Raw genomic sequence first — 27,908 nt, 5'->3', positions numbered from 1 at the left:
AAGTATATTGGAAATACGTGTTTGAGTCCCAACATAAAATTTTATGGAAGATGGAAACTACCTTTAGGTAGAATTTTATTTAATTAATTAACTGGTTAATTAGTTTATGAGACAGACTATGTGGTCCAGGCTGACTTCAGACTCTCAGATTTCCTGTTTGTCTTCAGTAACCTTGTCCCAAGCCTCTAAACTCAGTTTAATTTTAAATGGGACATTGCCCAGATTCTCAGGTTGGGTCTCTGAGTGCAGAAACTAAAGATGAATTTTTTAGGGGAATTTGATTTTAAAGCAAAGCAAGCATTGTAGTGTGTGATTGATCTGCAATTGTTTCCACAGGGTAAAGAGATTATTAATCTTATAGAAATGAAGATGCAACTCTAAGGCCAGGGACATGGCTCATTGGGAAAAAGTGTCTCCTGACAGTCTGAATTCAATCCCCAGAACCAGAGGTGGAGGCACACATCTGGGACCTCAGCACTTGTTGCAAAAACAAGAGGGATGTTAAGCCAAGAGAATCTTCTGGAAGCTCATAAGCCAGTTAGCCTGGGGTATGCAGCACACACACACACACATCACACCACACACGCACACACACATACACACACCACACAGACACACACAGAGACATACACACATATACACACATACACAGACACACACATACACACACACACAACCCCTACAGGCATGCACACATGCACACAGCACATTTACATGCACACACACACACACGCATAAACAAATACAGCACACACATACAGCACATGTGTACATGAGTTCATGCCAGTATAAGTGGAATTCTTTTGTATTAACATCATCCAAACACAGTAAATACCTTCTGACAGCCTCCAAAGACCACACATGTCACATCCAGGAACTTCTCTGTATGACTGAGTTACCAGGCATCCCACAGTCAACAACCATCAAAGTTCCTGGCGTCCCTCTGTACTCTGTAGAACTAAAATCTGATTTATCGGATACGTTGCTTTCTTCCCGTGCACGGTTTATTTTCAGCCTTATGTGTCATTTAGCCAAACGAAAGGGTTGAATGGTGGAGATAATAATTTGGTATCACACAATCATCTTACAATCACTAGCTTGCAGAATGACTATGGTTATGTCTGCAAACTGTTACAGAAATATTTTAGTAGTCATTATGAAGTGTTAAATATTATATAGTTTTTGTTCCTTTGCTTTTTGGCCTGCATGAATTGCTTTGTATGGTGAGAATGGGAACAAGATTGGCCTTGTCCCTTGTCCCATTTCCCACACAGAAGGGCCCTGAGCACACCTAAACGTATGCCATATGGCTTGTCATCGTAGACCAGGCTACCCCAAAGGAGGCTGTCAAGTCCTCCAGAGAAGTATTCGCTGGGCGTGACCTTAATTAACTAATTACTTGGGGTTGGCTGAGGGGGAGGGAAACCCAAGAATCCTATTTAACCTTGATACATGAAACCCGAGTATTTGAACTGGTTTTTTACAGCTATCAGAAAGTAAACTTTACATAAGTACCCTGTACAAATAGGAATTTTATGTTGTGAAATCATTTATGAGCTGAAAATCTGAAGGCGATGCGTGTGCGTGCTTTTCAGACTGGCTAAACACTGCCTTTATCACTGTTTATCTCCCCCAAGGCAGCATGTGCTCTGTTCCCACCAAATGACACAGATTTCAAAAATAAGTATGATTAATTAGGAAGTGAAACGGCTGATGTAATAGCTCAGGCAATGAGCTTTCCGGTGTCGTTTCCCTGTGATGGGTATCACAAAGCCGTTAAAAGGTCATTCCGAGAGGTCTAGAAACCCCCACCCCACCCAAGTTAAATATTTAAAGGTGGTCCTAAGCTGTGTGGCACTGACCGAAGTTAATATGCATTGTAAAAGGAATCGTCACACTGGAAAGTGACCTTGGGACTAGAACCACTAACATAGGTGACAGCAACTGTCATGGACCAGAAAATACATTTGAAAATGGAATCAATTAAGATGTAAGGACCAGCTTAGGTCCCCGTGCCCTCCTCTTGTCCAATTACTACCTACTGTTAAACAGTGAGAGTCTCAGCAATGGATAGAATGTTCTCTGAAGCTCTGGACATGGGAGCTTCTGAGCCAGATTTCTAGGATTCAGTTCCAGCCTTGGGGTCATGAAGGTGACAGGGAAGGCTGCTACTGTATCTGCCCCCTGCTGCTGGGACCTCAGCTGGGAGCTCAGCTGCTGAGCCTGGCTGTTGGTGTTACTCTCTTGCCCTATATAGCCAGCATTCAGCATGTTAGAGCCCAGGCCTCCTTGACAGGTACCTACGTCATTGTCCACTGAAGCATTCACTGGGAACAAGATGCCCAGCATCAACTCACTAAGCTTAAGGCTTAAACCAGGGCCCCTTGAATCCTTCTAAGGTCTGGACACACACAGCCATGAATAAAGTAACTAAGTGCTCAAGCTTTCTATGAACAGCCTCCAGAGTCCATTCAATGATGGTTTTCAAACTTACTCTTCAAGAATGGACATTCACAAAGGAAGTATTACAAGTCAGTGACCTTGTAAGACCGTGGGCTCATCTCTCCTTGCCAGGTAACAACTTCGCCAGATACAGACAGGGAGGCATAGTGGGGATCTGAGCCTGTCCCTCGAACCCTGACACTGCCTTTCTTCATTGTCAAACAGAGCAATCTCTCTTAGGTCTGTACTCTGTGTGTGTCCATGATGTCAGCCTTCACAGGGAAAAACTCATCTTTTCTGAGTGTGGGAAACAGAACCTATAGAGACATGGTTGGTGAGTACCGTAACACTGAGCTACACCTCCAGACACGCAGAAAAATCTTTTTGGTTTTGAAAAGCTAGGGGGTATAACCAGGGTTCTTGGGCGAGGACCTCTTGCTTTTCTGCTCTGGTCCCCAGGGTGGCTGGTTGCTCTTCTTGTTCCTTCTGCAGGTTGTTCTGAACACTCAGACCAGTGTTATAGTTTTTGTCTCTGATGTGGTGTGTGTGTGTGTGTGTGTGTGTGTGTGTGTGTGTGAGCGAGGGGGGGAGGGAGAGGGAGAGAGAGACAGAGACAGAGGCAAAGAGAGAGAGAGGAGGGTGAGGGGAGGCAAGGCAGAGACAGACAGACAGACAGACGACATGTAAGCACCTGTCAAAACAGTCAGAGGCCAGAGGTGGGTCCCGGGTGTCTTATTCTACTGTGCCTCATTATCTTGAAACAGGGTCTCTTACTGAGCAAGATACGTCTCTGGCGAGGCTGACTGGCTGGCCTGTCTCACGGGGAATAGTACAAGGTAAGGCCTAAGCAGCCATCCTTGGCATTTTAAATGAGGGGTGGGAACTCCAACCCAGACCCTCATGCATGCCGGCTTGTACTGCACTCTGACCCACTAGGCCATCTCCCCATCCCTCTGATCAGTTTTTGTTTGGTGGGAACTTTAAGAAAAAACATTTCTCAATATGAGAATTATGAAAAACAGTCACTTCTAGAACTAAGTCACTGGTCAGTCACAGCAAAGTGTCTTCCTCAGAGGCGTATCCAGCGTTCCTCCTGACTCTGCATTTCAACTTTCACAATGGAAATGTTTTTCCTTCCTTCCTTCCTTCCTTCCTTCCTTCCTTCCTTCCTTCCTTCCTTCCTTCCTTCTTCCTTTCCTCCCTTCCTTTTTTCCTTTCTCTTCTCCCTTCTTTTTTGTATCTTGGTTTTCTTCTGTTTTTTTTTTTTGAGACAGGGCTTGCAGTGTAGCACTGGCTGGCCCCAGACCCACTCTTGTATTTCAGTCTGGTCTTTGCATCATAATGATCCTGCCTCCTGCCTCCTGCCTCCTGCCTCCTCCTGCCTCCTGCCTCCTGCCTCCCCCCCTGCCCCCTCCCCTGCCCCTCCTGCCCCTGCCCCCCTGCCTCCTGCCCCCTGCCCCCCTGCCTCCCTGCCTCCTGCCTCCCTGCCTCCCTGCCTCCTCTGCCTCCTAACCCTCCTGCCTCCTCCTGCCCCTGCCCCAACCCCCCTGCCCCCTCCCCCTGTGCCCCTGCCCCTGCCTCCTCTGCCTCTGCCTCTCCCTCTGCCTCTGCCTCTGCTCTCTCTGCCTCTGCCTCTCTGCCTCTGCCTCTGCTTTCTCCTCTGCCTCTCTGCCTCTGCCTCCTCCTCTGCCTCTCTGCCTCTGCCTCTGCCTCTCTGCCTCTCTGCCTCTGCCTCTGCCTCTGTTTTTGCCTCCTGAGGGCTAGGACCACATAAGCAAATATCACTATACCAGCTGGGAATGATTTCTCTCACTTCTTGATGGAGAAGTCCGAAGTAGACTGACTTTTCCTGATAGAGTAATATGCTGGATCCCTCTCTCTCTCTCTCTCTCTCTCTCTCTCTCTCTCTCTCTCTCTTCTCTCTCTCTCTCTCTGAGTGATCTACCTGTCTAGTTAAATGGCCTAGATTCTTTTTCTTTCCCCTTTGTGAAGCAAGGTGCTCTGTCTTTCCATACCCTATAGATAGGTAGATAATGCTATGAGATCTTGCAGAACAGAAGCTCTAAGCATCTAAGTGGACACTCTATGAGAAGGGCTATACATTGGCCCCGGTGAGTCACCAGTTAGCTCTAAAATCTTGTCTAGATACAAAATTCATGGTGCCCACAAACCATGTGCACCTATACCCCTCATTATCCCCACAGCTAAGCACACAGAAAGTCCTCCCCAGGATCATGGGAAAGTAGTCTTGGGGAACACACTGCCCAATTATAAGCTACAGCATTGCTACTTGTCGCTTTTGTTCAATACCCTTACAAAAGAAAATTAGGGGATAAAGGGTTTATTTTGACTCTTACTTAGTTCCAGGGTACTACCCGTCTTGAGGAAATCAAAGCAGCAAGGAGTTGTATCATCTGGTCATACTGTATACACAGTCAGAAAACGGTGGTGGTGGGGGGAGATTAATATTTGTTCTTAGCTAGCTTTCTCCATTGCATGCAGTTTAGAATCTAAGCCCAGGGAATGGTACTGCCCGAACTCTCACACGCCACCAAGCAGCAGAACTTCAGAGAACTGATTCTTAACATGGCTAAGGGAGCCACCGCTTATAACCTATGCATCTATGTCCCCAATAGTGATATCTAATCTAGCCGAGAAGTGTAGACTCTTGTGGGAGCGAGAGGACCAGATCCTTCCATTTCCTTCAGAGAGACATCAGCACAGAGTTAGTGCAATTCTCCCTAGCAAGCATGCACTTAGGAATGTAGGTTCTCAGATTTTGCTAATTCAGCAGAGATCTACTAAGGCGTATAAACTAACCTATACCAGGTAGTCCACTGTGGGTAACTCTCTCACTTTGAGAAAGCTAAGGGATTTACCAAGAACACCCTGGGAGTTAGCTTGTAGAGCGCCTACTCTTAAGTGAGCGTTGGGTGGGTTAGACAATGAGTCCGGGAGGCTGCTGGGCAGAAGTGGGGGCTGCAAGGCTCAACCAACAGAACAACAACCCACTACATAGGAAGTACGTGAAGTGCAGTGGATAGTGGTAAGGCGCATGGTTCTTACACGCTTGTCTGAAGGCTTTGCAAGGAGACTGGTAAAAATATCAGAAGAGCTAGGAGCCATGACCGTCGTTGTCGTCGGTGGTGTCGGCGTCGTCGTCGGCGTTGGCGTCGTCGTGGGCGTCGGTGTCGTCGGCGTCGGTGTCGTCGTCGGCGTCGGCGTCTCCATTGTATCAGGGATAATGGTGGCAGAAGGAGCGAATGTAACCACAGGAGATTTCTTCGATGCCTTCTTTTTCGTCTTTGGAGACACACTGAAGGAAGTTCCAGGGGGCCGCACAAACTGTGAGCCCTCTCTGGCTTGACGCGTTAGGTAGACAGAAGACTCTCTTCCCTTGGCAAATGTTCCTCTCTGCCCAAAGAGAGTTAACAATTATTCTCATTTTACCTTTAGAGTTGCATCCCTTACCTGTCCCTCCCCTGAGCAGGAACCCCGGAGTGGGCAGTTTACTCTCAGCTGACGCTCATCTGCCCTCGTTCCTAGTGGCACGGCTCGCCTTTGGCTGCCTTGAGTGGTAACTGGAATCGGATGCCCCTCTATCCCATTATTCTAGGAAAAAAACCTTGAAACAGATACATTCCTTGGCAGCAGCTGTACGGACTGTTTTTGTAAAACGGGTGAGGTGGCAGTCTGAAGTTTGTATAAAGGTGGGAAGGAGGGGGAAGGAGAAAGGGGGAAGTGCGAGGCAGGAAGTCATGTCCTAGGGTTTACAGCAGCCTGTCTGAAAAAATGGCTTGCTGATTCTACTGTCCATTTTCTTCCTCCCCTCCCTACTTCCCTCAGCTTCTATCTCCCACCTAACAATCCTTTTGTTTTCTTTTTTAAAGACTTATTCCATTTTCTTTTCTTTCTCTGTGTGTGTGGGGGAGGGATGGTGTGTGTGTGTGTGTGTGTGTGTGTGTGTGTGTGTGTGTGTGTGTACATGGATGCTGCTGTCCTCAGAGTTCAGGAGAAGATATTGCATCCTCTGGAGCGGGGGTGTCGGTGGCTATGTGCTAGGAATTCGGCTCTTCTGAAGAGTATTACCCACACTTGATTTCAAGCACTTTCATTTAAACTCATATACGAGAAAACAATGGCATGCTTTTGAACCCAGACAGATAACAATAGCAATAGAGATAGATGGATGATAGGCAGATGATAGACATGATTGGTACACGAGAGACAAATGATGATGATAGATAGATGATAGATAGATAGATGATAGATAGATAGATGATTGGTACATGAGACACAGATGATGATAGATAGATGATAGATAGATGATGGATAGATAGATAGATAGATAGATAGATAGATAGATAGATAGATAGATAGATTCCATACAACCTTGCCGCCAATACGGGTGGCTATACTGGCATACTTCTTTTTAATTTCAATGTCCTCTTTCTGTCTGTTGATCTGTAAAAACCAGGAGCCATATTATAATTTATGATTTGCAAAGATTAAAAGGAAGAAATCGTTACAAAACATCTGAAACATATTAATGTGCTAAATATAATTAGAAAACAAACTTGTACCTAGAAAAAATTCCCTTAACGTAAGTGAACAGAAATACATGTGTGATTACTTCAGTTGTTCACATCTATTTACCCTCTTTCACACAATAGATAATATAGATACATTTTGTTTGCTTATTGTGTGTATTTTGATACCTTATTATATTCTTATAATTCTCATTATAATTTAAAAAAATATAAGATAACAGCTAATTCCCAACAATATGAAGAATGAAATTTTGCTTTACAAGTTAATACTGATTTCCAGCCATAAAAATAATTCTATCAAAATTTTTTCTTATAGTTGGGGGAGTAAGCTTAATAATATGCAGGAGGCTAAGTTAAAATTGATTTTGCAGATAAATAATGGCCTTTATTTCTTATTGGATACTTATGTATTTACATTTCAAATGTTATCCCTTTTCCTGGTTTCCCCTCTGGAACTCTCCTATCCCATCCCTCCTCCCTGTGCTTCTGTGAGGGTGCTCCTCCTCCCACCCACCTACTCCTACCTCACCACCCTGGCATTCCCCTACACTGGGGGAAATTGAGCCTTCACACGACCAAGGACTTCTCTGATGCCAGACAATGCCATCCTCTGCTACATATGTGTAGAGCCAAGGGTCCCTCCATGTATATTCTTTGGTTGTTGGTTTAGTCCCTGTAAGCTCTGGAGGGTCTGGTTGGTGGGTATTGTTGTTCTTCCTCTGGGGTTGCAAACCCTTTCAGCTCCTTCAGTCCTTTAACTCCTCTACTGGGGTGCCCGTGCTCAGTTCAGTCTTGGCTGTGAGCCTCCAATTCTGTATTTATCAGGCTCTGGCAGAGCCTCTCAGGAGACAGGCTTCTGTCAGCATGTACTTCTTGGCATCTGCAATAGTGTCTGGGTTTGGTGTCTGTATATGGGATGGATCCCCAGGTGGGCAGTCTCTGGATGGCCTTTTCTTCTGTCTCTGCTCCACACTTTGTCCCTGTATTTCCTTTAGACAGAAGCCCTTCTGGGTTAAGAATTTGGAGATGAGTGGGTGGTCCCATCCCATAAACAGGGGTCTTGCCTAACCTCTGGATATGGTCTCTACAGGTTCTTCCTCCTTTTTGTAGGGCATTTCAGCTAATCTCATCCCTGTTGGGTCCTGGGAGCCTATCAAAATATTCTATTAATGCATGCTTCGATACCACTTAGACTTGTTTAATATAAATTTATAAGTTATGCTAATGATTCCAATCATGGATAAACTTATTTGAAATTGAAAGGTGATAGGAAATACATGTAGCCATTCATCTGAACAGCATCTGAAGCGGTCTCAGTTTAAGCATTGATCAGAACTGAATAGAAACGTGTCTTATAACATCTTGTTACCTGAGAGGAGAGTTACTAGTGCCCAGGAAGCCCTATATTTAGTAACAGTGGGTTTAAAGTTAAACCTAATATTATAGTTAAACCCTATTATAATAATTCAACATTTTTCCTCCATAATCTTCAGTATAGCCATTGTCAAGTTCAATCCAGTTTTCATAGTAATTCAAAAGTTCCTTAGCATTCAAATAGCCAACTCCCTCGCCCTGCTACACTTCCCAGCTGACTGCGTTTTTTTTTAAAAAAATAATTGACTGCTATTCATGATAAAGAAAATAGTTCTCAGGAAACTAGTGATAAAAGAAAGCTCCTAAATTTGGCAAATGCTTGCCATCAGAAAGCATAGACAGGGAGGGAGAGCTAAACCTTCAGAGAGGCAGACACACCTGGGAAACCAGAAGAGACTACACTCTGCACACATTACTGATTCCAGAGGAAAACACCAAATGCCATCTGGAACCCTGGTGCACGGAAGCTCCCGGAAAGGGCGGTGCAGGTCCTCCTGGTTGCTGCCCCCACAGAGAGCTCATAAGCAACACCCCACAAGCAAACTTGAGCCTCGGGACCACAGGTAAGACCAACTTTTCTGCTCCAAGAGACCTGACTGGTGGCCTCAGGACACACAGAGGCAAAATTCCTCTAGGACCGGACATTTCCGGTATTTAGTGGGATTCCCAACCTCGAGGATCCCTGCCCTCATCAGCTCACTGCTTTCAAACCCCGTAGGAGAAAGAGAGTTCACTGCCTGGACAGGTGGGCACTCCTGAGACTGCAGAGCAGAAGAGACCACCAATACTGCCCACCCCTGCCCACATCCCTGGCCCAAGAGGAAACTGTATACAGCCTCTGGGTTCCTGTAGATAAGGGCACAGGAGCAGCAGGTCCCCTGCGTCTGAGACACCGTGGGAACCTGAAGGGACCGACCAGATAAACAGTTCTCTGCACCCAAATCCCGTGGGAGGGAGAGCTAAACCTTCAGAGAGGCAGACACGCCTGGGAAACCAGAAGAGACTACACTCTGCCCACATTACTGATTCCAGAGGAAAACACCAAACTGCATCTGGAACCCTGGTGCACGGAAGCTCCCAGAAAGGGTGGTGCAGGTCCTCCTGGTTGCTGCCCGGGCGGAGAGCTCATAAGCAACACCCCAAGAGCAAACTTGAGTCAGGACCGCAGGTAATACCAACCTTCCTGCTCCAAGCGACCTGCCTGGTGAACTCAGGGCACAGGCCCACAGGAACAGCTGAAGACCTATAGATAGGAAAAACTACATGCCCGAAAGCAGAACACTCTGTTCCCATAACTGGCTGAAAGAAAAAGGAAAACAGGTCTACAGCACTCCTGACACACAGGCTTATAGGACAGTCTAGTCACTGTCAGAAATAGCAGAACAAAGTAACACTAGAGATAATCTGATGGCGAGAGGCAAGTGCAGGAACCCAAGCAACAGAAACCAAGACTACATGGCATCATCGGAGCCCAATTCTCCCACCAAAGCAAACATGGAATATCCAAACACACCAGAAAAGCAAGATCTAGATTCAAAATCATATTTGATCATGATGCTGGAGGACTTCAAGAAAGACATGAAGAACTCCCTTAGAGAAACACAGGAAAACATAAATAAACAAGTAGAAGCCTACAGAGAGGAATCACAAAAATCCCTGAAAGAATTCCAGGAAAACACAATCAAACAGTTGAAGGAATTAAAAATGGAAATAGAAGCAATCAAGAAAGAACACATGGAAACAACCCTGGATATAGAAAAACAAAAGAAGAGACAAGGAGCTGTAGATACAAGCTTCACCAACAGAATACAAGAGATGGAAGAGAGAATCTCAGGAGCAGAAGATTCCATAGAAATCATCGACTCAACTGTCAAAGATAATGTAAAGCAGAAAAAGCTACTGGTCCAAAACATACAGGAAATCCAGGACTCAATGAGAAGATCAAACCTAAGGATAATAGGTAGAGAAGAGAGTGAAGACTCCCAGCTCAAAGGACCAGTAAATATCTTCAACAAAATCATAGAAGAAAACTTCCCTAACCTAAAGAAAGAGATACCCATAAGCATACAAGAAGCCTACAGAACTCCAAATAGATTGGACCAGAAAAGAAACTCCTCCAGTCACATAATAGTCAAAACACCAAATGCACAAAATAAAAAAAGAATATTAAAAGCAGTAAGGGGAAAAGGTCAAGTAACATATAAAGGCAGATCTGTCAGAATCACACCAGACTTTTTGCCAGAGACTGTGAAAGCCACAAGATCCTGGACAGATGTCATACAGACCCTAAGAGAACACAAATGCCAGCCCAGGTTACTGTATCCTGCAAAACTCTCAATTAAGATAGATGGAGAAACCAAGATATTCCATGACAAAACCAAATTTACACAATATCTTTCTACAAATCCAGCACTACAAAGGATAATAAATGATAAAGCCCAACATAAGGAGGCAAGCTACACCCTAGAAAAAGCAAGAAATTAATCGTCTTGGCAACAAAACAAAGAGAAGAAAAGCACACAAACATAACCTCACATCCAAATATGAATGTAACAGGAAGCAATAATCACTATTCCGTAATATCTCTCAACATCAGTGGTCTCAACTCCCCAATAAAAAGACATAGATTAACAAACTGGATACGCAATGAGGACCCTGCATTCTGCTGCCTACAGGAAACACACCTCAGAGACAAAGACAGACACTACCTCAGAGTGAAAGGCTGGAAAACAACTTTCCAAGCAAATGGTCAGAAGAAGCAAGCTGGAGTAGCCATTCTAATACCAAATAAAATCAATTTTCAACTAAAAGTCATCAAAAAAGATAAGGAAGGACACTTCATATTCATCAAAGGAAAAATCCACCAAGATGAACTCTCAATCCTAAATATCTATGCCCCAAATACAAGGGCACCTACATACGTAAAAGAAACCTTACTAAAGCTCAAAACACACATTGCACCTCATACAATAATAGTAGGAGATTTCAACACCCCACTCTCATCAATGGACAGATCATGGAAACAGAAATTAAACAGAGACATAGACAGACTAAGAGAAGTCATGAACCAAATGGACTTAACAGATATTTATAGAACATTCTATCCTAAAGCAAAAGGATATACATTCTTCTCAGCTCCTCATGGTACTTTCTCCAAAATTGACCCTATAATTGGTCAAAAAACGGGCCTCAACAGGTACAGAAAGATAGAAATAATCCCATGCGTGCTATCAGACCACCACGGCCTAAAACTGGTCTTCAATAACAATAAGGGAAGAACGCCCACATATACGTGGAAGTTGAACAATGCTCTACTCAACGATAACCTGGTCAAGGAAGAAATAAAGAAAGAAATTAAAGACTTCTTAGAATTTAATGAAAATGAAGGCACAACATACCCAAACTAATGGGACATAATGAAAGCTGTCCTAAGAGGAAAACTCATAGCTCTGAGTGCCTGCAGAAAGAAATAGGAGAGAGCATATGTCACCAGCTTGACAGCACACCTAAAAGCTCTAGAACAAAAAGAAGCAAATACACCCAGGAGGAGTAGAAGGCAGGAAATAATCAAACTCAGAGCTGAAATCAACCAAGTAGAAACAAAAAGGACCATAGAAAAAATCAACAGAACCAAAAGTTGGTTCTTTGAGAAAATCAACAAGATAGATAAACCCTTAGCCAGACTAACGAGAGGACACAGAGAGTGTGTCCAAATTAACAAAATCAGAAATGAAAAGGAGACATAACTACAGAATCAGAGGAAATTCAAAAAATCATCAGATCTTACTATAAAAGCCTATATTCAACAAAACTTGAAAACCTGCAGGAAATGGACAATTTCCTAGACAGATACCAGGTACCGAAGTTAAATCAGGAACGGATAAACCAGTTAAAGAACCCCATAACTCCTAAGGAAATAGAAGCAGTCATTAAAGGTCTCCCAACCAAAAAGAGCCCAGGTCCAGACGGGTTTAGTGCAGAATTCTATCAGACCTTCATAGAAGACCTCATACCAATACTATCCAAACTATTCCACAAAATTGAAACAGATGGAGCACTACCGAAGTTCCTTCTATAAAGCCACATTTACGAGTTGGGGACCCGAACCCAGGGCCTTGCGCTTCCTATACCACTAAACATTTTACCTTATACCTAAACCACAAAAGACACAACAAAGAAAGAGAACTTCAGACCAATTTCCCTTATGAATATCGACGCAAAAATACTCAATAAAATTGTGGCAAACCGAATCCAAGAGCCCATCAAAACAATCATCGACCATGATCAAGTAGGCTTCATCCCAGGCATGCAGGGATGGTTTAATATACGGAAAACCATCAACGTGATCCATTATATAAACAAACTAAAAGAACAAAACCACATGATCATTTCATTAGATGCTGAGAAAGCATTTGACAAAATTCAACACCCCTTCATGATAAAAGTCCTGGAAAGAATAGGAATTCAAGGCCCATACCTAAACATAGTAAAAAAAGCCATATACAGCAAAAACCAGTAGCTAACATTAAACTAAATGGAGAGAAACTTGAAGCAATCCCACTAAAATCAGGGACTAGACAAGGCTGCCCACTCTCCCCTACTTATTCAATATAGTTCTTGAAGTTCTAGCCAGAGCAATCAGACAACAAAAGGAGATCAAGGGATACAGATTGGAAAAGAAGAAGTCAAAATATCACTATTTGCAGATGATATGATAGTATATTTAAGTGATCCCAAAAGTTCCACCAGAGAACTACTAAAGCTGATAAACAACTTCAGCAAAGTGGCTGGGTATAAAATTAACTCAAATAAATCAGTAGCCTTCCTCTACACAAAAGAGAAACAAGTTGAGAAAGAAATTAGGGAAACAACACCCTTCATAATAGACCCAAATAATATAAAGTACCTCGGTGTGACTTTAACCAAGCGAGTAAAAGATCTGTACAATAAGAACTTCAAGACACTGAAGAAAGAAATTGAAGAAGACCTCAGAAGATGGAAAGATCTCCCATGCTCATGGATTGGCAGGATTAATATAGTAAAAATGGCCGTTTTACCAAAAGTGATCTACAGATTCAATGCAATCCCCATCAAAATACCAATCCAATTCTTCAGAGAGTTAGACAGAACAATTTGCAAATTCATCTGGAATAACAAAAAACCCAGGATAGCGAAAACTATCCTCAACAATAAAAGGACTTCAGGGGGAATCACTATCCCTGAACTCAAGCAGTATTACAGAGCAATAGTGATAAAAACTGCATGGTATTGGTACAGAGACAGACAGATAGACCAATGGAACAGAATTGAAGACCCAGAAATGAACCCACACACCCATGGGCACTTGATTTTTGACAAAGGAGCCAAAACCATCCAATGGAAAAAAGATAGCATTTTCAGCAAATGGTGCTGGTTCAACTGGAGGTCAACATGTACAAGAATGCAGATCAATCCATGCTTATCACCCTGTACAAAGCTTAGGTCCAAGTGGATCAAGGACCTCCACATCAAACCAGATACACTCAAACTAATAGAAGAAAAACTAGGTCAGCATCTTGAACACATGGGCACTGGAAAAAATTTCCTGAACAAAACACCAATGGCTTATGCTCTAGATCAAGAATGGACAAATGGGATCTCATAAAACTGCAAAGCTTCTGTAAGGCAAAGGACACTGTGGTTAGGACAAAACGGCAACCAACAGATTGGGAAAAGATGTTTACCAATCCTACAACAGATAGAGGGCTTATATCCAAAATATACAAAGAAGTCAAGAAGTTAGACTGCAGGGAGACAAATAACCCTATTAAAAATGGGGTTCAGAGCTAAACAAAGAATTCACAACTGAGGAATGCCGAATGGCTGAGAAACACCTAAAGAAATGTTCAACATCTTTAGTCATAAGGGAAATGCAAATCAAAACAACCCTGAGATTTCACCTCACACCAGTCAGAATGGCTAAGATCAAAAACTCAGGTGACAGCCAATGCTGGCGAGGATGTGGAGAAAGAGGAACACTCCTCCATTGTTGGTGGGAATGCAGACTGGTACAACCATTCTGGAAATCAGTCTGGAGGTTCCTCAGAAAATTGGACATTGAACTGCCTGAGGACCCAGCTATACCTCTCTTGGGCATATACCCAAAATATGCCCCAACATATAAAAACAATACGTGCTCCACTATGTTCATAGCAGCCTTATTTATAATAGCCAGAAGCTGGAAAGAACCCATATGCCCTTCAACAGAGGAATGGATACAGAAAATGTGGTACATCTACACAATGGAATATTAGTCAACTATCAAAAAACAATGCCTTTATGAAATTCATAGGCAAATGGATGGAACTGGAAAATATCATCCTGAGTGAGGTAACCCAATCACATAAAACACACATGGTATGCACTCATTGATAAGTGGCAATTAGCCCAAATGCTTGAATTACCTAGATGCATACAACACATGAAACTCAAGACGGATGATCAAAATGTGAATTCTTCACTCCTTCTTTAAAAGGGGAACAAGAATACCCTTGGCAGGGAATAGAGAGGCAAAGATTAAAACAGAGACAGAAGGAACACCCATTCAGAGCCTGCCCCACATGTGGCCCATACATATACAGCCACCCAATTAGACAAGATGGATGAATCAAAGAAGTGCAGGCCGACAGGAGCCGGATGTAGATCTCTCCTGAGAGACACAGCCAGAATACAGCAAATATAGAGGCGAATGCCAGCAGCAAACCACTGAACTGAGAACGGGACCCCCGTTGAAGGAATCAGAGAAAGAACTGGAAGAGCTTGAAGGGGCTCGAGACCCCATATGAACAACAATGCCAAGCAACCACAGCTTCCAGGGACTAAGCCACTACCTAAAGACTATACATGGACTGACCCTGGACTCTGACCTCATAGGTAGCAATGAATATCCTAGTAAGAGCACCAGTGGAAGGGGAAGCCCTGGGTCCTGCTAAGACTGAACCCCCAGTGAATGTGATTGTTGGGGGGAGGGTGGCAATAGGGTGAGGATGGGGAGGGGAACACCCATAGAGAAGGGGAGGGGGAGGGGTTAGGGGGATGTTGGCCCGGAAACTGGGAAAGGGAATAACACTCTAAATGTAAATAAGAAATACTCAAGTTAATAAAAAAAAATGGCCAAAAAAGAAAAGCATAGACAACATGGACTTATTGATGAATTAATAATCTATTCTTCCATACTGCTAGGAATGAGGCTTGGTTGCTTTTGAACATCATACTGACAGATGAAATAAAAGATTTTTTTTTCTACAAATGGTACTGTACTACATGGATAACTACTTGTAAAAAGCCATGAAAATTTACCCCTATTCTCACAGAATAAACAAAATATTTAATGTGAATAATATTCAGCAAAAGCTAAACCACCAGAGTTTAGAAAACAGAAGAACTATCTCCCTAACTGTAAAGCTTTTAAATATGCCAAAACAGAACAGAAATCCACAGACTGGGCTTTAAACGGTTTATTCTTCAAACACAATTTTGGTTCCTAGGACCCACATTGGTGGCTCCCAACTGCCTGTAACTGAAGCTCCAGCAAATTCCAATGCCCTCTTCTGCCCTCCTTGGGGCGCCTGTAGTTAAGTACACCCCAATCCCTACAAGTAATTAAAAATTAGAAATAAATCTTTTTAATGAACAGAAAGGGTACAACTGGATAGAAAATATCTAGAACTATATATTAGAAAAGGTTGCTACTCAGGAAACAGTTTGTGGGTTGTGTTAACAACTATCAAAGTTTGCCTGGTTTGGCAGAATTTTCTCACCAACAGTCGACTTAGTGCATGAAAGTGGACCCTTATTTTGAGATAATTGGAGAGCCATATGCAACTGTAATAAGTGGGAGGTCTTCTGATATTTTCCCAATTTCCCTAGTGGAAACACCTTACAAAGAATAATCTGTCCACCAGGAATTGGATGTGAACTCTAGCTGGACTTTGGCTGCTTTGTGGGTTCTTCTCTCTTCCATCCTTTTCCGCCTTTTCTACACTTTCAACACTAGTTAGGGGGAAATGGGATTGGGGATAAAGGGGGTGACTTTGTGCTGATCAGGAGAATTCCTTGGAGCAAGTTTGGTTTTGCCATCGAGATAGCTAATTCCTTCTTTTCTTCTTCTTTTGCATGACTACTTGCTGAACTGTGACCATCAGCAAACAATCAACAACCCATCTATCAGGGCCCCTGCTAGAACCTGAGGCAAATCAGTCAGCTGCTGTGGGCACTCTGAAGCAGTCCGCACCCCACACCTGGACTAAAAACAAAACCAGATTCTTATAAATAGTTCTGGGTTTGTTAAAGGAAACCAAAACTCCAAAATAGTCACTAAATAAACACAGTGGAGGTAGCCATCATGTCTCTTGTCTGACTGTCAAATTGAGCAAGGCCAGATGCTAGAGATTCCTGCTTCTTAGACCATTTGCTTCCTAATTATCTACCAAGTGGAGGTCAACAGGCATGAATCCACGCTAGCCTAGTGACCCACAATCTCCAGACTTTACTCAGAGTTTGTGAGTGCATGTGCGTGTGCGTGTGCGTGTGTGTGTGTGTGTGTGTGTGTGTGTGTGTGTGTGTGATGTTTGTATGTGCATTTAGTTCTGTGAAATTTTATTCCATGCACAGGTTTGCATATTATCTACTTTAGCCAAAGGACAAAAGAATTCCATGACCACAATGACCTTGAGTTGCCTTTTTTTAGCCACTCTAACCTACCCACCTACCCTAGTTGAGCCTTTCCCCTCATCTCTAACCCTGGCAAGGACTAAGTTCTAAATTATATCTTTTCAAAGTGCTATTTAAAAAGTGGAATAGTGCAAAAGATAGGTGTGTTCTCCTAGTAGCCTAGCCTTTCCATCTCTCAGGGTTCTCTTGAGCTTAATCCAAGTTGTTGCCTGTGTTGCAAGTTTGTTTATCATGACGTTGCACTGAGTGTGGTTATAGAAATCACATGGTTCAATCACTCAACTGTTGAAGTGTGCATGGATGAATGTTTTTGTGCGTGGATGTAAGTGTTCATTTTCTCTATGGAAAATTCATGGTGTTTGATTTGCTGGATTGGGATGTTTAGTTTTTAAGAAATGGACAAACTTTCCCTTACGTTAGAGATCCTTTCTTCTTGCTGACTCATCTGTAGATATTACTACTTTCCTTTCTTTTAAAAACAAACAAATTTTGTGGCTCTAGTGTACCCCTTCTTCCTGGTTAATGAGATTGGGAATCTTTTTATGTTTTCTTCAAGGAAACATCTGCTTGTGTCTTTTGACTATTTTCTAATTGGATTGTTTTGTTGTTGAGTGTTGAGAAGTCTTTATGTAGTCTAGATACTACACCTTGGGTAGATCTATAGTTTGAGGGCATCTTCTCTTTCAAGTGTTTTAGTTTGTCTTTTTACCTGCTTCATGTGTTCTCTCATGGAGCAAAACCAGTGGAGACCTTGGAGTAGGAGAATATATATATTACACACAGTATTATATATGTAATATCTGTATGAAGAGGATTTATTGGAATGGCTTATAGGCTGAGGTCTAGCTAGTCCACCAATGGCTGTCTACTAATGGAAGTCCAAGAACACAGTTGTTATGTTCACTAGATTGGATGTCTAGCTGGTCTTTAGAATACACCAAAGTCCTAAAGAAGAAGGTTTTAATGGCAATGAAGAAATGGACTTGCTAGCAACATTGAGCAGGCAGAGAGAGAGAGAGAGCAAGCTTCCACCTTCCATGGCTTTTTATATAGGCTGCCCCCAGAAGGTGTGGCCCAGATTAAAGGTGTATCATTCCACCTCGAAATGTCCATATTAAAAGTGAATCCTTGGGGTTGGGGATTTAGCTCAGTGGTAGAGCACTTGCCTAGCAAACACAAGGCCCTGGGTTCGGTCCCCAGCTCCGAAAAAAAGAAATGAAAAAAAAAAGTGAATCCTCCCACTTCCAATGATTTAATTAAGAAAAGAATCCCTCTCAGGTATACACAGACAGTTGAATTTTAGTTAATTCGAGATGTAGTGAAATTGATGAACAAGAACAGCGATCACAACCGTTTTGTCAAACTTGAACTATCTTACACACTACTAATAAACTTTACTGAGCCACAACTCACAATTCTTTTTATATGCAGCAGATACCCATTCACTGGTATCTGTTACCGTCTCTGTCTAGGTTTGTCACCATGGGGAAAACCAATCCCATGAGCTCATTGGGAAAGAATACTTTCTTTTCCAGAATACATAGTGAGAACCTACAAATGTTTGATGGGAATTTCTCATGAAAACATCTAAACCCGAGGTTTCTTTTCTAAGGAATTGCTTCCCGTTTTGTTGGTGCTGGCTTATTCTGTTGTTGATGTTGGTTTTCCTTTTCCTTTGTTTTTTCCAACAGTGTTTCACCATGTAACCTTGGGTTGGCCTGTGTGTAGACCAGAGTAGGCTCAAATTCACAGAAAACTTCCTGCCTTGGTCTTCCAGTTGCTTCATCTCTTAACATTGAGACATCCAGGAACATAAAATTGTTTTTTTTTTGTGTGTGTGTGCGTTTTTTGTTGTTGTTCTTTAAGAATTTTCTACAATGTGTTTTGATTATAGTCTCCCTCCTCTTCCCTACCCACTCAACCTGGTGTCCTTTCTTTTTCTCCACCCATCAAGTCCAGTTTGTGCTGCCCATATTTTCCTAGATGTGGCCTTCCACTGGAGCATGGACCATTTACCAGGGGCCACATTCTTAAAGGTAAGTGATTCTTCCCCTCCTAGCAGCTTAGCTCCTCACCTGGGGATAGGACTTTGTGTAAACACACCCTTTCGTTGTTAAGATTGGTCTGACTTCAGGTCGAATGGGAGTTGTGTATACTGTCTCAATCACTGTGATTCATCTGGCCTGCTGTTCCCCAGTCAGGGGAACCATTTCTGTGTTATCGACTGTCTCTATTTCTTATGCTCTCTCTGCCTCTCTTGTGTGATGACTCCCGAGTCATGGGAGAACATGATGTGACCCAGATGCCCTGTTTTCTTGAAGCTTGCATTTCTTATCTTGCTATCGAGTTTCATCTGTCATTTTAGAGTTTCGCCCATTTCTTTATACAATTGATAGTCGTGGTAGAGATTTAACAGGTGTGTGGCTTTCTCTCAGGGACACATCTCTTTGTTCATTAACTTCTGTTATTTTTCTATTTTTAGCTTTCGTGGTCTCTGCTATGATCTTTGTCTTTTGCCCCTTTATATTAATTATATATCTAAAAATACTGTTTGCAAAATTGGGAGTCTGTGGGACTTCCCAATGGTGATGGCAGTACTATACATCAGTGGAGTTAACTTTGAAAATTATTTAGCAAATCAAGAATTGGCATTAAATTACAATGGGTACACTGTATAAATAGCATTGGTACCAAGTCATATGCACAGAAAGGCTGAGGACAGGAAGGGCCACCTTCGATGTGGAAACCTTCAGAATGTTTCTTTTTTAGAGGTAGACGGCATCAATTGTTGTGGCAATCTTTCTGGAAGAAGCACTTGGACAAACGGAACAATAGTGGAGGAGGAGATGGTACCAGTGAATGGAAGCCTAGACAGGCCCCGAAAGACCTGAGCCGCACATCCCATTTTTATTCCCATTTTATACCCACAAAGTGAGGTGGACAAGCAAGCAAGATTTTCCAGAAGCATCTGTGGAGGTCAGCAGATTGTTCAGGGCAATGGCCCTCCATTTCAGGTACTTCTCCTGGTCGTTCTGTTCAGGTTGCAAATGAAGTTATGCTTGGCAAGTAAGCAACACGATCTCTACAATCACTGCTTTAAGTCACTAAGTAAATCATTAAGTCGGTATCTAACGTTTGGACTTTTCTACCTTATTCTACTGAAGAGTAATTTTCAGGGCGCAGTAACAACACAGATGAGTCTCACTCACAAAATGAGGCAATGTTTGCAAAATGCAAAAAAAAATGCTTTTTAGCGACAAGATATAAGATAATAGTGACGTGGCTGGAAGCCATCAGATCAAGGAGGAAGCTGGTGTGGTTATCTGAATAGATATTAACTGGTGTGGTTATCTGAATAGATATTTAAGACAAAGAACATCGGATCTTCTGCTCCATTTCACACACCTGTTCTTAGGGGTAAAGAAGACTCTTCAGCCAGGAGTAAACCCTAGAGCACGCATCCTACTCAATGGTGAAACACAAACAGCTCATTGAGATCAATGCCAGTCAAAAGTCACTTGCTGTCGTCTCTCTCCTTAGCCCTTGTTGCATGGAGATCTTGGCCAATGTGTTGATCCAAGCATAAGGATCAGCATCGCGAAGAATTAATGTTCCACCAGGAGCCACTGATGAGGGCCGTATCTCAGGGGAGACTTAGGGCTTGAACTAGGAGAGAGGGAACTGAAGTGATCAGTATGGACGGATGCCTGGCAGGTCTGCAAGAGTCTCACTCCGGACCTGCTGAACGTTTTACCAATGAGTTATCAGAGTGAGAAAATAAAAGCAGATTTGAGGCCATCATCCACAAAGTGATGTGTGAAGTCCTGAGCCTCCTTAAAGAGAGAGGGGTGGGCTCTGTACATTTAGATTTAAGAGTAATTATGGATGGAATATAAAGCGTCCTCTGTGCATCGGTTCGAACCCTTGGCTCCCAGTGATTCTCAGCCTTTCTAACACTGCAACCCTTTACTATATCTCTCATGATGTGGTGACCCTCTACCATAAAAGTACTCCATTGCTACTTCATAACTGTCATTTCACAACTGCTGTGAGTTGCAATGTAAATACCTAATATGCAGGATATCTGATATGCAACTCTTATGGGGGTCTGGGCCCACAGGTTGAGAACCACTGCTTTGAGAGGGGTGTTTGATCACTCTCTTCCTCATTCCCTTGAGACAAGGTTTTTGACTGGGTCTAGAACTTAAACTGTTTTTAGATGGATCGGCAGCCAGCATGCCTTACAATACCTGTGGCTCTACCTCTGGCTCCCTGGTTGCTAGCATGCATGGAAATGCCTGGAACTCAGATCCTCTTGCCTGCTCCGTGAGTCCTTTGCCATCTCTCTGGCTCTAGTATTCGGAACTTTCTGCTGGAGCCCAATGTTAAAGGCACAGCCCATGTTACTGTAGCTGGACACGGTAGATATCGTGATCCTTGTGCCTGGGAGGCCAAAACAGGAGAACCACAAGTTTTAGGCTGGACTGAACTAGACAGCAGGATCCTGCCTCAAAAACAACCTAAGGAATAATGGAAAGAATAGAAAAAGAGAGAGCAATGTACTAATGCATCAGTTTTCACAGTGCTGTGCCAAGAAAAAGTTATCGGAGGATAAATGAATTGGAAAGGAAGAGGATCAAGACTATAAAAGAGAGATACTTTCTTTACAAGTGGTCAGGGATATTCTAACCAGATTAGATAGTATAGGAGGCGTCAAACTGCAGTCCAAGGATCCTCGGAGTCTCTAAGGCCACTTGGGACTCTGTAAAATGTAAACTATTGTCATTACAATACAATGTTAATTGCTTTAAATCTTTCATAGCTCTCATGAGCTTATAGTGGAGATTGTTAGAGATGATGTGAACAGCAATTGATGGAGGAACTTCTTCCTGTCATCGTTTCTCTCTGTCTTTTGGGCCATATAATTAGAGAGTATAGGTTAAGCAGGACTATCAGCAGCCCAGGACTGCAGGGGACACACTGGACTGACCAATGGGTAGGGAGTCGCTGAGAACATGAGCGTAGATCAGCCCCTGCCTGCCTGGCATACAGTGACCAGTCACTGCCACTGCTCATTGGAACTGGTTTTGATGGAGGACTACTCTTCCCAGAATTTTGGCATCAGTGAGGTTTTGCTCAGATCACTGGGAACATCAGTGTCCTATCTGGATGGCCAACCACCGCCATATTGCACACAGTAGGACTGAGCCAACTTGAAGCATGCATTAAAAGGAATTTGGTTACAGAAATAAGCAGAGCTCAGGAGTCCGCTGTGTCCCTGGAATGGTACTAGGGCATAGCCTTTACTCCCTGTCTGTCTTGACTCAGATCTTAGCAGCAATGAGAACCCACAGAAATGAGGAAATGAGAGACATGGAAAGCAGGTGAAAGAAGGTGCTTTCTTTTCTGATGGGGACTCTCTCCTTTAGGCACTTCAAGATAAAAGAAAAACATTTGCTTAGGACTGTGGGAAGATACAGAGCTATTTCCTGTCCCCCCCTCCCCACCCATCTAGAGATACAGTTTCTCCATATGTAATTGTGGGGATATGAAGCTTCTCCCAAAAGGCTTGTGTGTTAAAGACAGTCTGTAGAAAATGAATCCAATCACAGAGAAGCTATTGGGTCATGAGATCTATGGCCTAATCAATAAATTTCTGTAGCCAGGGATTTATAAGTGCCAGCATTGTTAGGAAGTAGTTGAAACTTCAAGATGAGGTTTTAGCTAGAGAAAGTATGAGGTACTCCTCTATGGACTATATCTTGTCCTGGATCCCTCTGTGGGCCTCCTCCAAGCTCTGCTCCACTCCCTGTCCCTGCAAGTGTTCTACTACATCACAGGCTACCTATATCACAAACAACGGAAGTAGAGGGTCACAGAATGGAACCTCAGGAACCATGGGCCAAAATACCTCTTCCTTACTTTGATTTCTCTATTATTTGTCTTGTGACAATTCTAACATACCACACATGGTTGCCTATGTATGTTTATTGTGTGTTGTCATTTTTAAATGTGCATTTGCTTTTTACATGGCACTCTGTTTGTTTGTTTGTTTGTTTGTTTTTACACTCCAGATTTTATTCCCCTCCTGATCCACCCTGTGACTGTTCCACATCTCATACCTCGTCCCCGACACTGCCCCCATCTCCATGATGGTGTCCCCATCCATGCACCCCCCACCCCACCAGACCTCTAACTCCTTGGGGCCTTCAGTCTCTTGAGGGCTGGGTGCATGTTCTCTGATGGAACCCAGACCCAGCAGTCCTCTGTTGTGTATGTGTTGGGGGACCTCATTCTAGCTTTTCCCTAATTCAACCAGTGGGGTCAGCAGCTTCTGTTCATTGGTTGGGTGGACATATCTGCATCTGACTGTTACAGCTGCTTGTTGGGTCTTTCAGAGGGCAGTCATGATAGGTACCTTTTTCTGAGTGCCCCACAGCCTCAATAATGGTGTCAGTCTTTGGGGCCTCGCCTTGAGCTGGACCCCACTTGGGGCCTGTCCTTGGACCTTCTTTTCCTCAGGCTCTTCTCTATTTCCATCCCTGCAGTTCTTTCAGACTAGAACAATTATGGGTCAGAGTTTTTGACTGTGGGACAGCAACCGCATCCCTCACTTGATGCCCTGTCTTTCTACTGGGGGGTGGCCTCAACAAGTTCCCTCTCCCCACTGTTGGACATTTCATCTAAGGTCCCCCTTTTTGATTCCTGAGAGTCTCTCACCTCCAGGACTCTGGTACCTTCTGGAGGGTCCTCCCAACCTCCTACCTCCCGAGATTGCCTGTTTCCATTCTTTCTGCTGGCCCTCAGGGCTTCAGTCCTTTCCCCCCACTAAATACCAGATCATGCTCCCCTCTCCCCCCACCTGTCCTCTTTCCCTCCCAGATTCCTCCTTCCTTGTAGTTGTTTTCTTCTCCCTCCCAAGTGGAACTGAATTCAAGACTCATACCTAAACATAATAAAAGCAACTGCAAAACAACAGCCAATATCAAATTAAATGGAGAGATATTTGAAGCAATCCCACTAAAATTGGGGACAAGACAGGGATGCCCACTCTCCCTGTATCTATTCAATATAGTACTCCAAGTGCTAGCTAGAACAATAAGACAACAAAAAGAGATCAAGGGGATACAGATGGACAAAGAAGAAATAAAGGTATCACTATTTGCAGATGATATGATAGTATACATAAGTAACCCCAAAATTCTGCCAGAGAACTTCTCCAGCTGATAACTTCAGCCAGGTGGCCAGATATAAAATTAACTCGAAGAAATCAGTAGCCTTCCTTTATACAAATGATAAAGAGGATGAGAAAGAAATTAGGGAAACAAGGGGTTCGGGATTTAGCTCAGTGGTAGAGCGCTTGCCTAGCAAGCGCAAGACCCTGGTTTCGGTCCCCAGCTCCGAAAAAAAGAAAAGGAAAAAAAAATTAGGGAAACAACTCCCTTCACAATAGCCAGAAATAATATAGAATATCTTGGGGCAGCTCTAACCAAACAAGTGAAAATCTGCATGACAATAACTTCAAGTTTCTCAAGAAAGAAATCAAAGAAGATGAGATCTCCCATGCTCATGGTTGGCAGAATTAACAGTAAAAATGGTCATCCTTCTAAAGGCAATCTACAGATTCAATGCAATCTCCTTTAAAATCCCAACACAATTCTTCAAAGACATGGAAAAAGCAATTCTCAAATTCATCTGGAAAGAAAAAAAACCCAGAATAGAGAAAAGGTTCTTAACAATAAAAGAATGGCTGGGGCGATCACCACCCTGACCTCAAACTCGAGTACAGAGCAATAGTGATAAAAAACAGCATGGTATTGGTACAGAGAAAGACAGGCTGATCAATGGAATAGAATTGAAGACTCAAAAATAAAAGCACACACTCGTGCACAGTTGATCTTTGACAAAGAAGGCAAAAATATACAACAGGAAAAAAGAAAGCATCTTCAATCAATGGTGCTGGTGTAACTGGCTGTCTAGATGTAGAAAAATGAAAATAGATCCATATTTGTCACCTTGCACAAAGCTCAAGTCCAAGTGGATCAAGGGCCTCAACATAAAATCAGACACATTCAATCTAATAGAAGAAAAAGTGGGAAAGAGCCTTGAACTCATTGGCACAGGGGGAAATTTCCTAAACAGAATTCCAATGGCTCATGCTCCAAGATCAAGAATTAATAAATGGGACTTCATGAAACTAGAGAGCCTCTATAAGGCAAAGAACATAGTCAGTAAGACAAATCGGCAATCTACAGACTGGGAAAAAACCCTCGCTAACCCCACATCTGATAGAGGGCTAATATCCAAAATATATAAAGAACTCAAGAAACTAACCACCAAAAACCAAACAATCCAATAAAAAATGGGTTAATTCAGAGAGTCAAATATTAAAAAACGGGGTTCAGAGCTAAACAAAGAGTTCTCAGCTGAGGAATATTGAATGGCTGAGAAGTACCTAAAGAAATGTTCAACATCCTTAGTCATCAGGGAAATGCAAATCAAAACAACCCTGAGGTTGGGGATTTAGCTCAGTGGTAGAGCGCTTGCCTAGGAAGCTCGAGGCCCTGGGTTTGGTCCCCAGCTCCGGAAAAAACAAAAACAAAAACAAAAACAAAAACAACCCTGAGATTCCACCTCACACCAGTCAGAATGGCTAAGATCAGAAACTCAGGTGACAGCAAATGCTGGGGAGGATGTGGAGAAAGAGGAACACTCCTCCATTGTTGGTGGGATTGCAAGCTGGTACAACCACTCTGAAAATCAGTCTGGAGGTTCCTCAGAAAATTGGACATAGTATTACCTGAGGACCCAGCTATACCTCTCTTGGGCATATACTCAAAAGATGCTCCAACATATAACAAAGACACATGCTCCACTATGTTCATAGCAGCCTTATTTATAATAGCCAGAAGCTGGAAAGAACCCTGATGTCCTTCAACAGAGGAATGGATACAGAAAATGTGGTACATCTACACACTGGAATATTACTCATCTATCAAAAACAATGACTTCATGAAATTCATAGGCAAATGGAGGGCACTGGAAAATATCATCCTGAGTGAGGTAACTCAATCCAAAAAACACACATGGTATGCACTCACTGATAAATAGATATTTGCCCCAAAGCTTGAATTACCCAAGATACAGTCCACAGACTGCAAAGTCTCAAGAATCAAGAAGAAAAGATGACCAAAGTGTGGATGCTCCAGTTCTTAAAAGGGGAAACAAAAAATATAGGAGGAGATATGGAGATTAAGTTTGGAGCAGAGTCTGGGGAATGCCATTTTCTGCCCCACTGGGAATCCCATCCATATATATATATATATATATATATATATATATATATACAGCCACCAAATCCAGACAATATTGATGAAGTCAAAAAGTGAATGCTGAGATAGCTGTCTCCTGAGAGGCTCAGCCAGAGCATGACAGAGGCAAATGTTAGCAAAAAACATTGAACTGAGAATGGGGTCCCCAATGGAGGAGTTAGGAAAGGATTGAAGAGCTGAAGGAGCTTCCAACCCCCAAAGAACAACTATACCAACCAACCAGAGCTGTGCAGGACTAAACCACCATCCAAGAGTTCACATGGACAGACCCATGGCTCCATGTGTGTATGAAGAGGATGGCCTTGTTGGACACCAATGGGAGGAGAAGCCTGGTCCTGTCAGGCTGGACCCTCCAGTGTGAAAGGGAATGTCAGGGTGGGAGGTGAAATGGGTGGTGATTAGGGGGGGAACAACCTCTACAGAAGAAGGGAGAAGGGGGGATGGGATAGAGGCTTAACAAGGATGAGTAAACTGAAAAGGAATAACATTTGAAGTGTAAATTAAAAACTGGGGTATGGAACTAAACAAGAGGAGAATTCACAGAAGGAACTCAAATGACTGAGATGCACCTAAAGAAATTTTCAAAGTACTTAGTGATCAGGGAAATGCAAATCAAAAATGACCCCGAGATTCCACTCATACAGAATAGCTAAGATCAAAATCTGAGGTGACAGCAGTTGCTGGTGAGGATATGGAGAAAGAGAACACTCCTCCATTGTTGATGGGATTGCAAGCTGGTACAACCACTCTGGAAATCCATCTGGAGTTCTCAGAAAATTGAAAAGACCCAACTATACCACCCTTGGGCATATACCCAAAAAGATACCCCACCATGCCACAGGGGCACATGTTCCACTATGTTCACAGCATGCCTTATCTGTGACACCAGAAGCTAGAAACAACACAGATGTCCCATGTGATGAAAAAAATGGATAAAAAAAATGTGGTTCATTTTACACAATGAAATACTAATCAGCTATTAAGAATGAGGACATCCTGGGTTTTGCAGGCAAATGGATGGAACTAGAAAATATCATCCTGGTGAGGAACTCAGACCCAAAACCATACTTTGGTATGTTCTCATTCATAGGTGGATATTAGCAAAAAAAAAAAAAAGTACAGAATACCCAGAGATAGTCCATAGAACTCAAAAAAAGGTCAAAGCATGTTCCACAGGACTCTTAATAGGCCAGGGAAACTATTTTTTGGAAGCGTAAAAACAACCAGAAGCTTTTCAGTAAGAAATGAGCTGTGTATAAAATAATAGGCAGATCTACTTTCTTCCTCTCTGATACATCTGTACACTCTGGTTTCTGAACAAGCGGGAGAGCATGAAACAACTGCTGACATCTCAAACCGTCTCTCTGATGCAACGCGTTACCTGGGGGAGATGGGGGAAGTCTAGTCCCAAGTACAGACTTGAACTCACGCTCATACTGACGAGCTCGAACCCCGACTATCTGTCAGTATGCAAAACTCTAGTACTATGGTGGGGGGT

General features: G+C 42.9%; 1 protein-coding gene across 1 annotated transcript in view; it reads right to left on the bottom strand.

Annotated features, from left to right (window-relative positions):
* Positions 1-27,908, bottom strand: part of C14H10orf67 (chromosome 14 C10orf67 homolog) — a 137,289-nt gene that overhangs the window by 35,376 nt on the left and 74,005 nt on the right. Inside the window, exons 9-11 of the mRNA XM_032885175.1 lie at positions 6,835-6,906; positions 5,688-5,856; positions 5,509-5,588 (exon numbers count right to left, since the gene is read on the bottom strand). Coding sequence (XP_032741066.1) covers positions 5,509-5,588; positions 5,688-5,856; positions 6,835-6,906 — 321 coding nt within the window. The remainder of the gene's footprint in view (positions 1-5,508; positions 5,589-5,687; positions 5,857-6,834; positions 6,907-27,908) is intronic.

This window comes from Rattus rattus, chromosome 14, assembly GCF_011064425.1.
Source record: "Rattus rattus isolate New Zealand chromosome 14, Rrattus_CSIRO_v1, whole genome shotgun sequence".
NCBI lineage: Eukaryota > Metazoa > Chordata > Mammalia > Rodentia > Muridae > Rattus > Rattus rattus.
The sequence above is the reverse complement of the archived record's forward strand: the minus strand, read 5'-3'. Positions and strand labels throughout refer to the sequence as shown.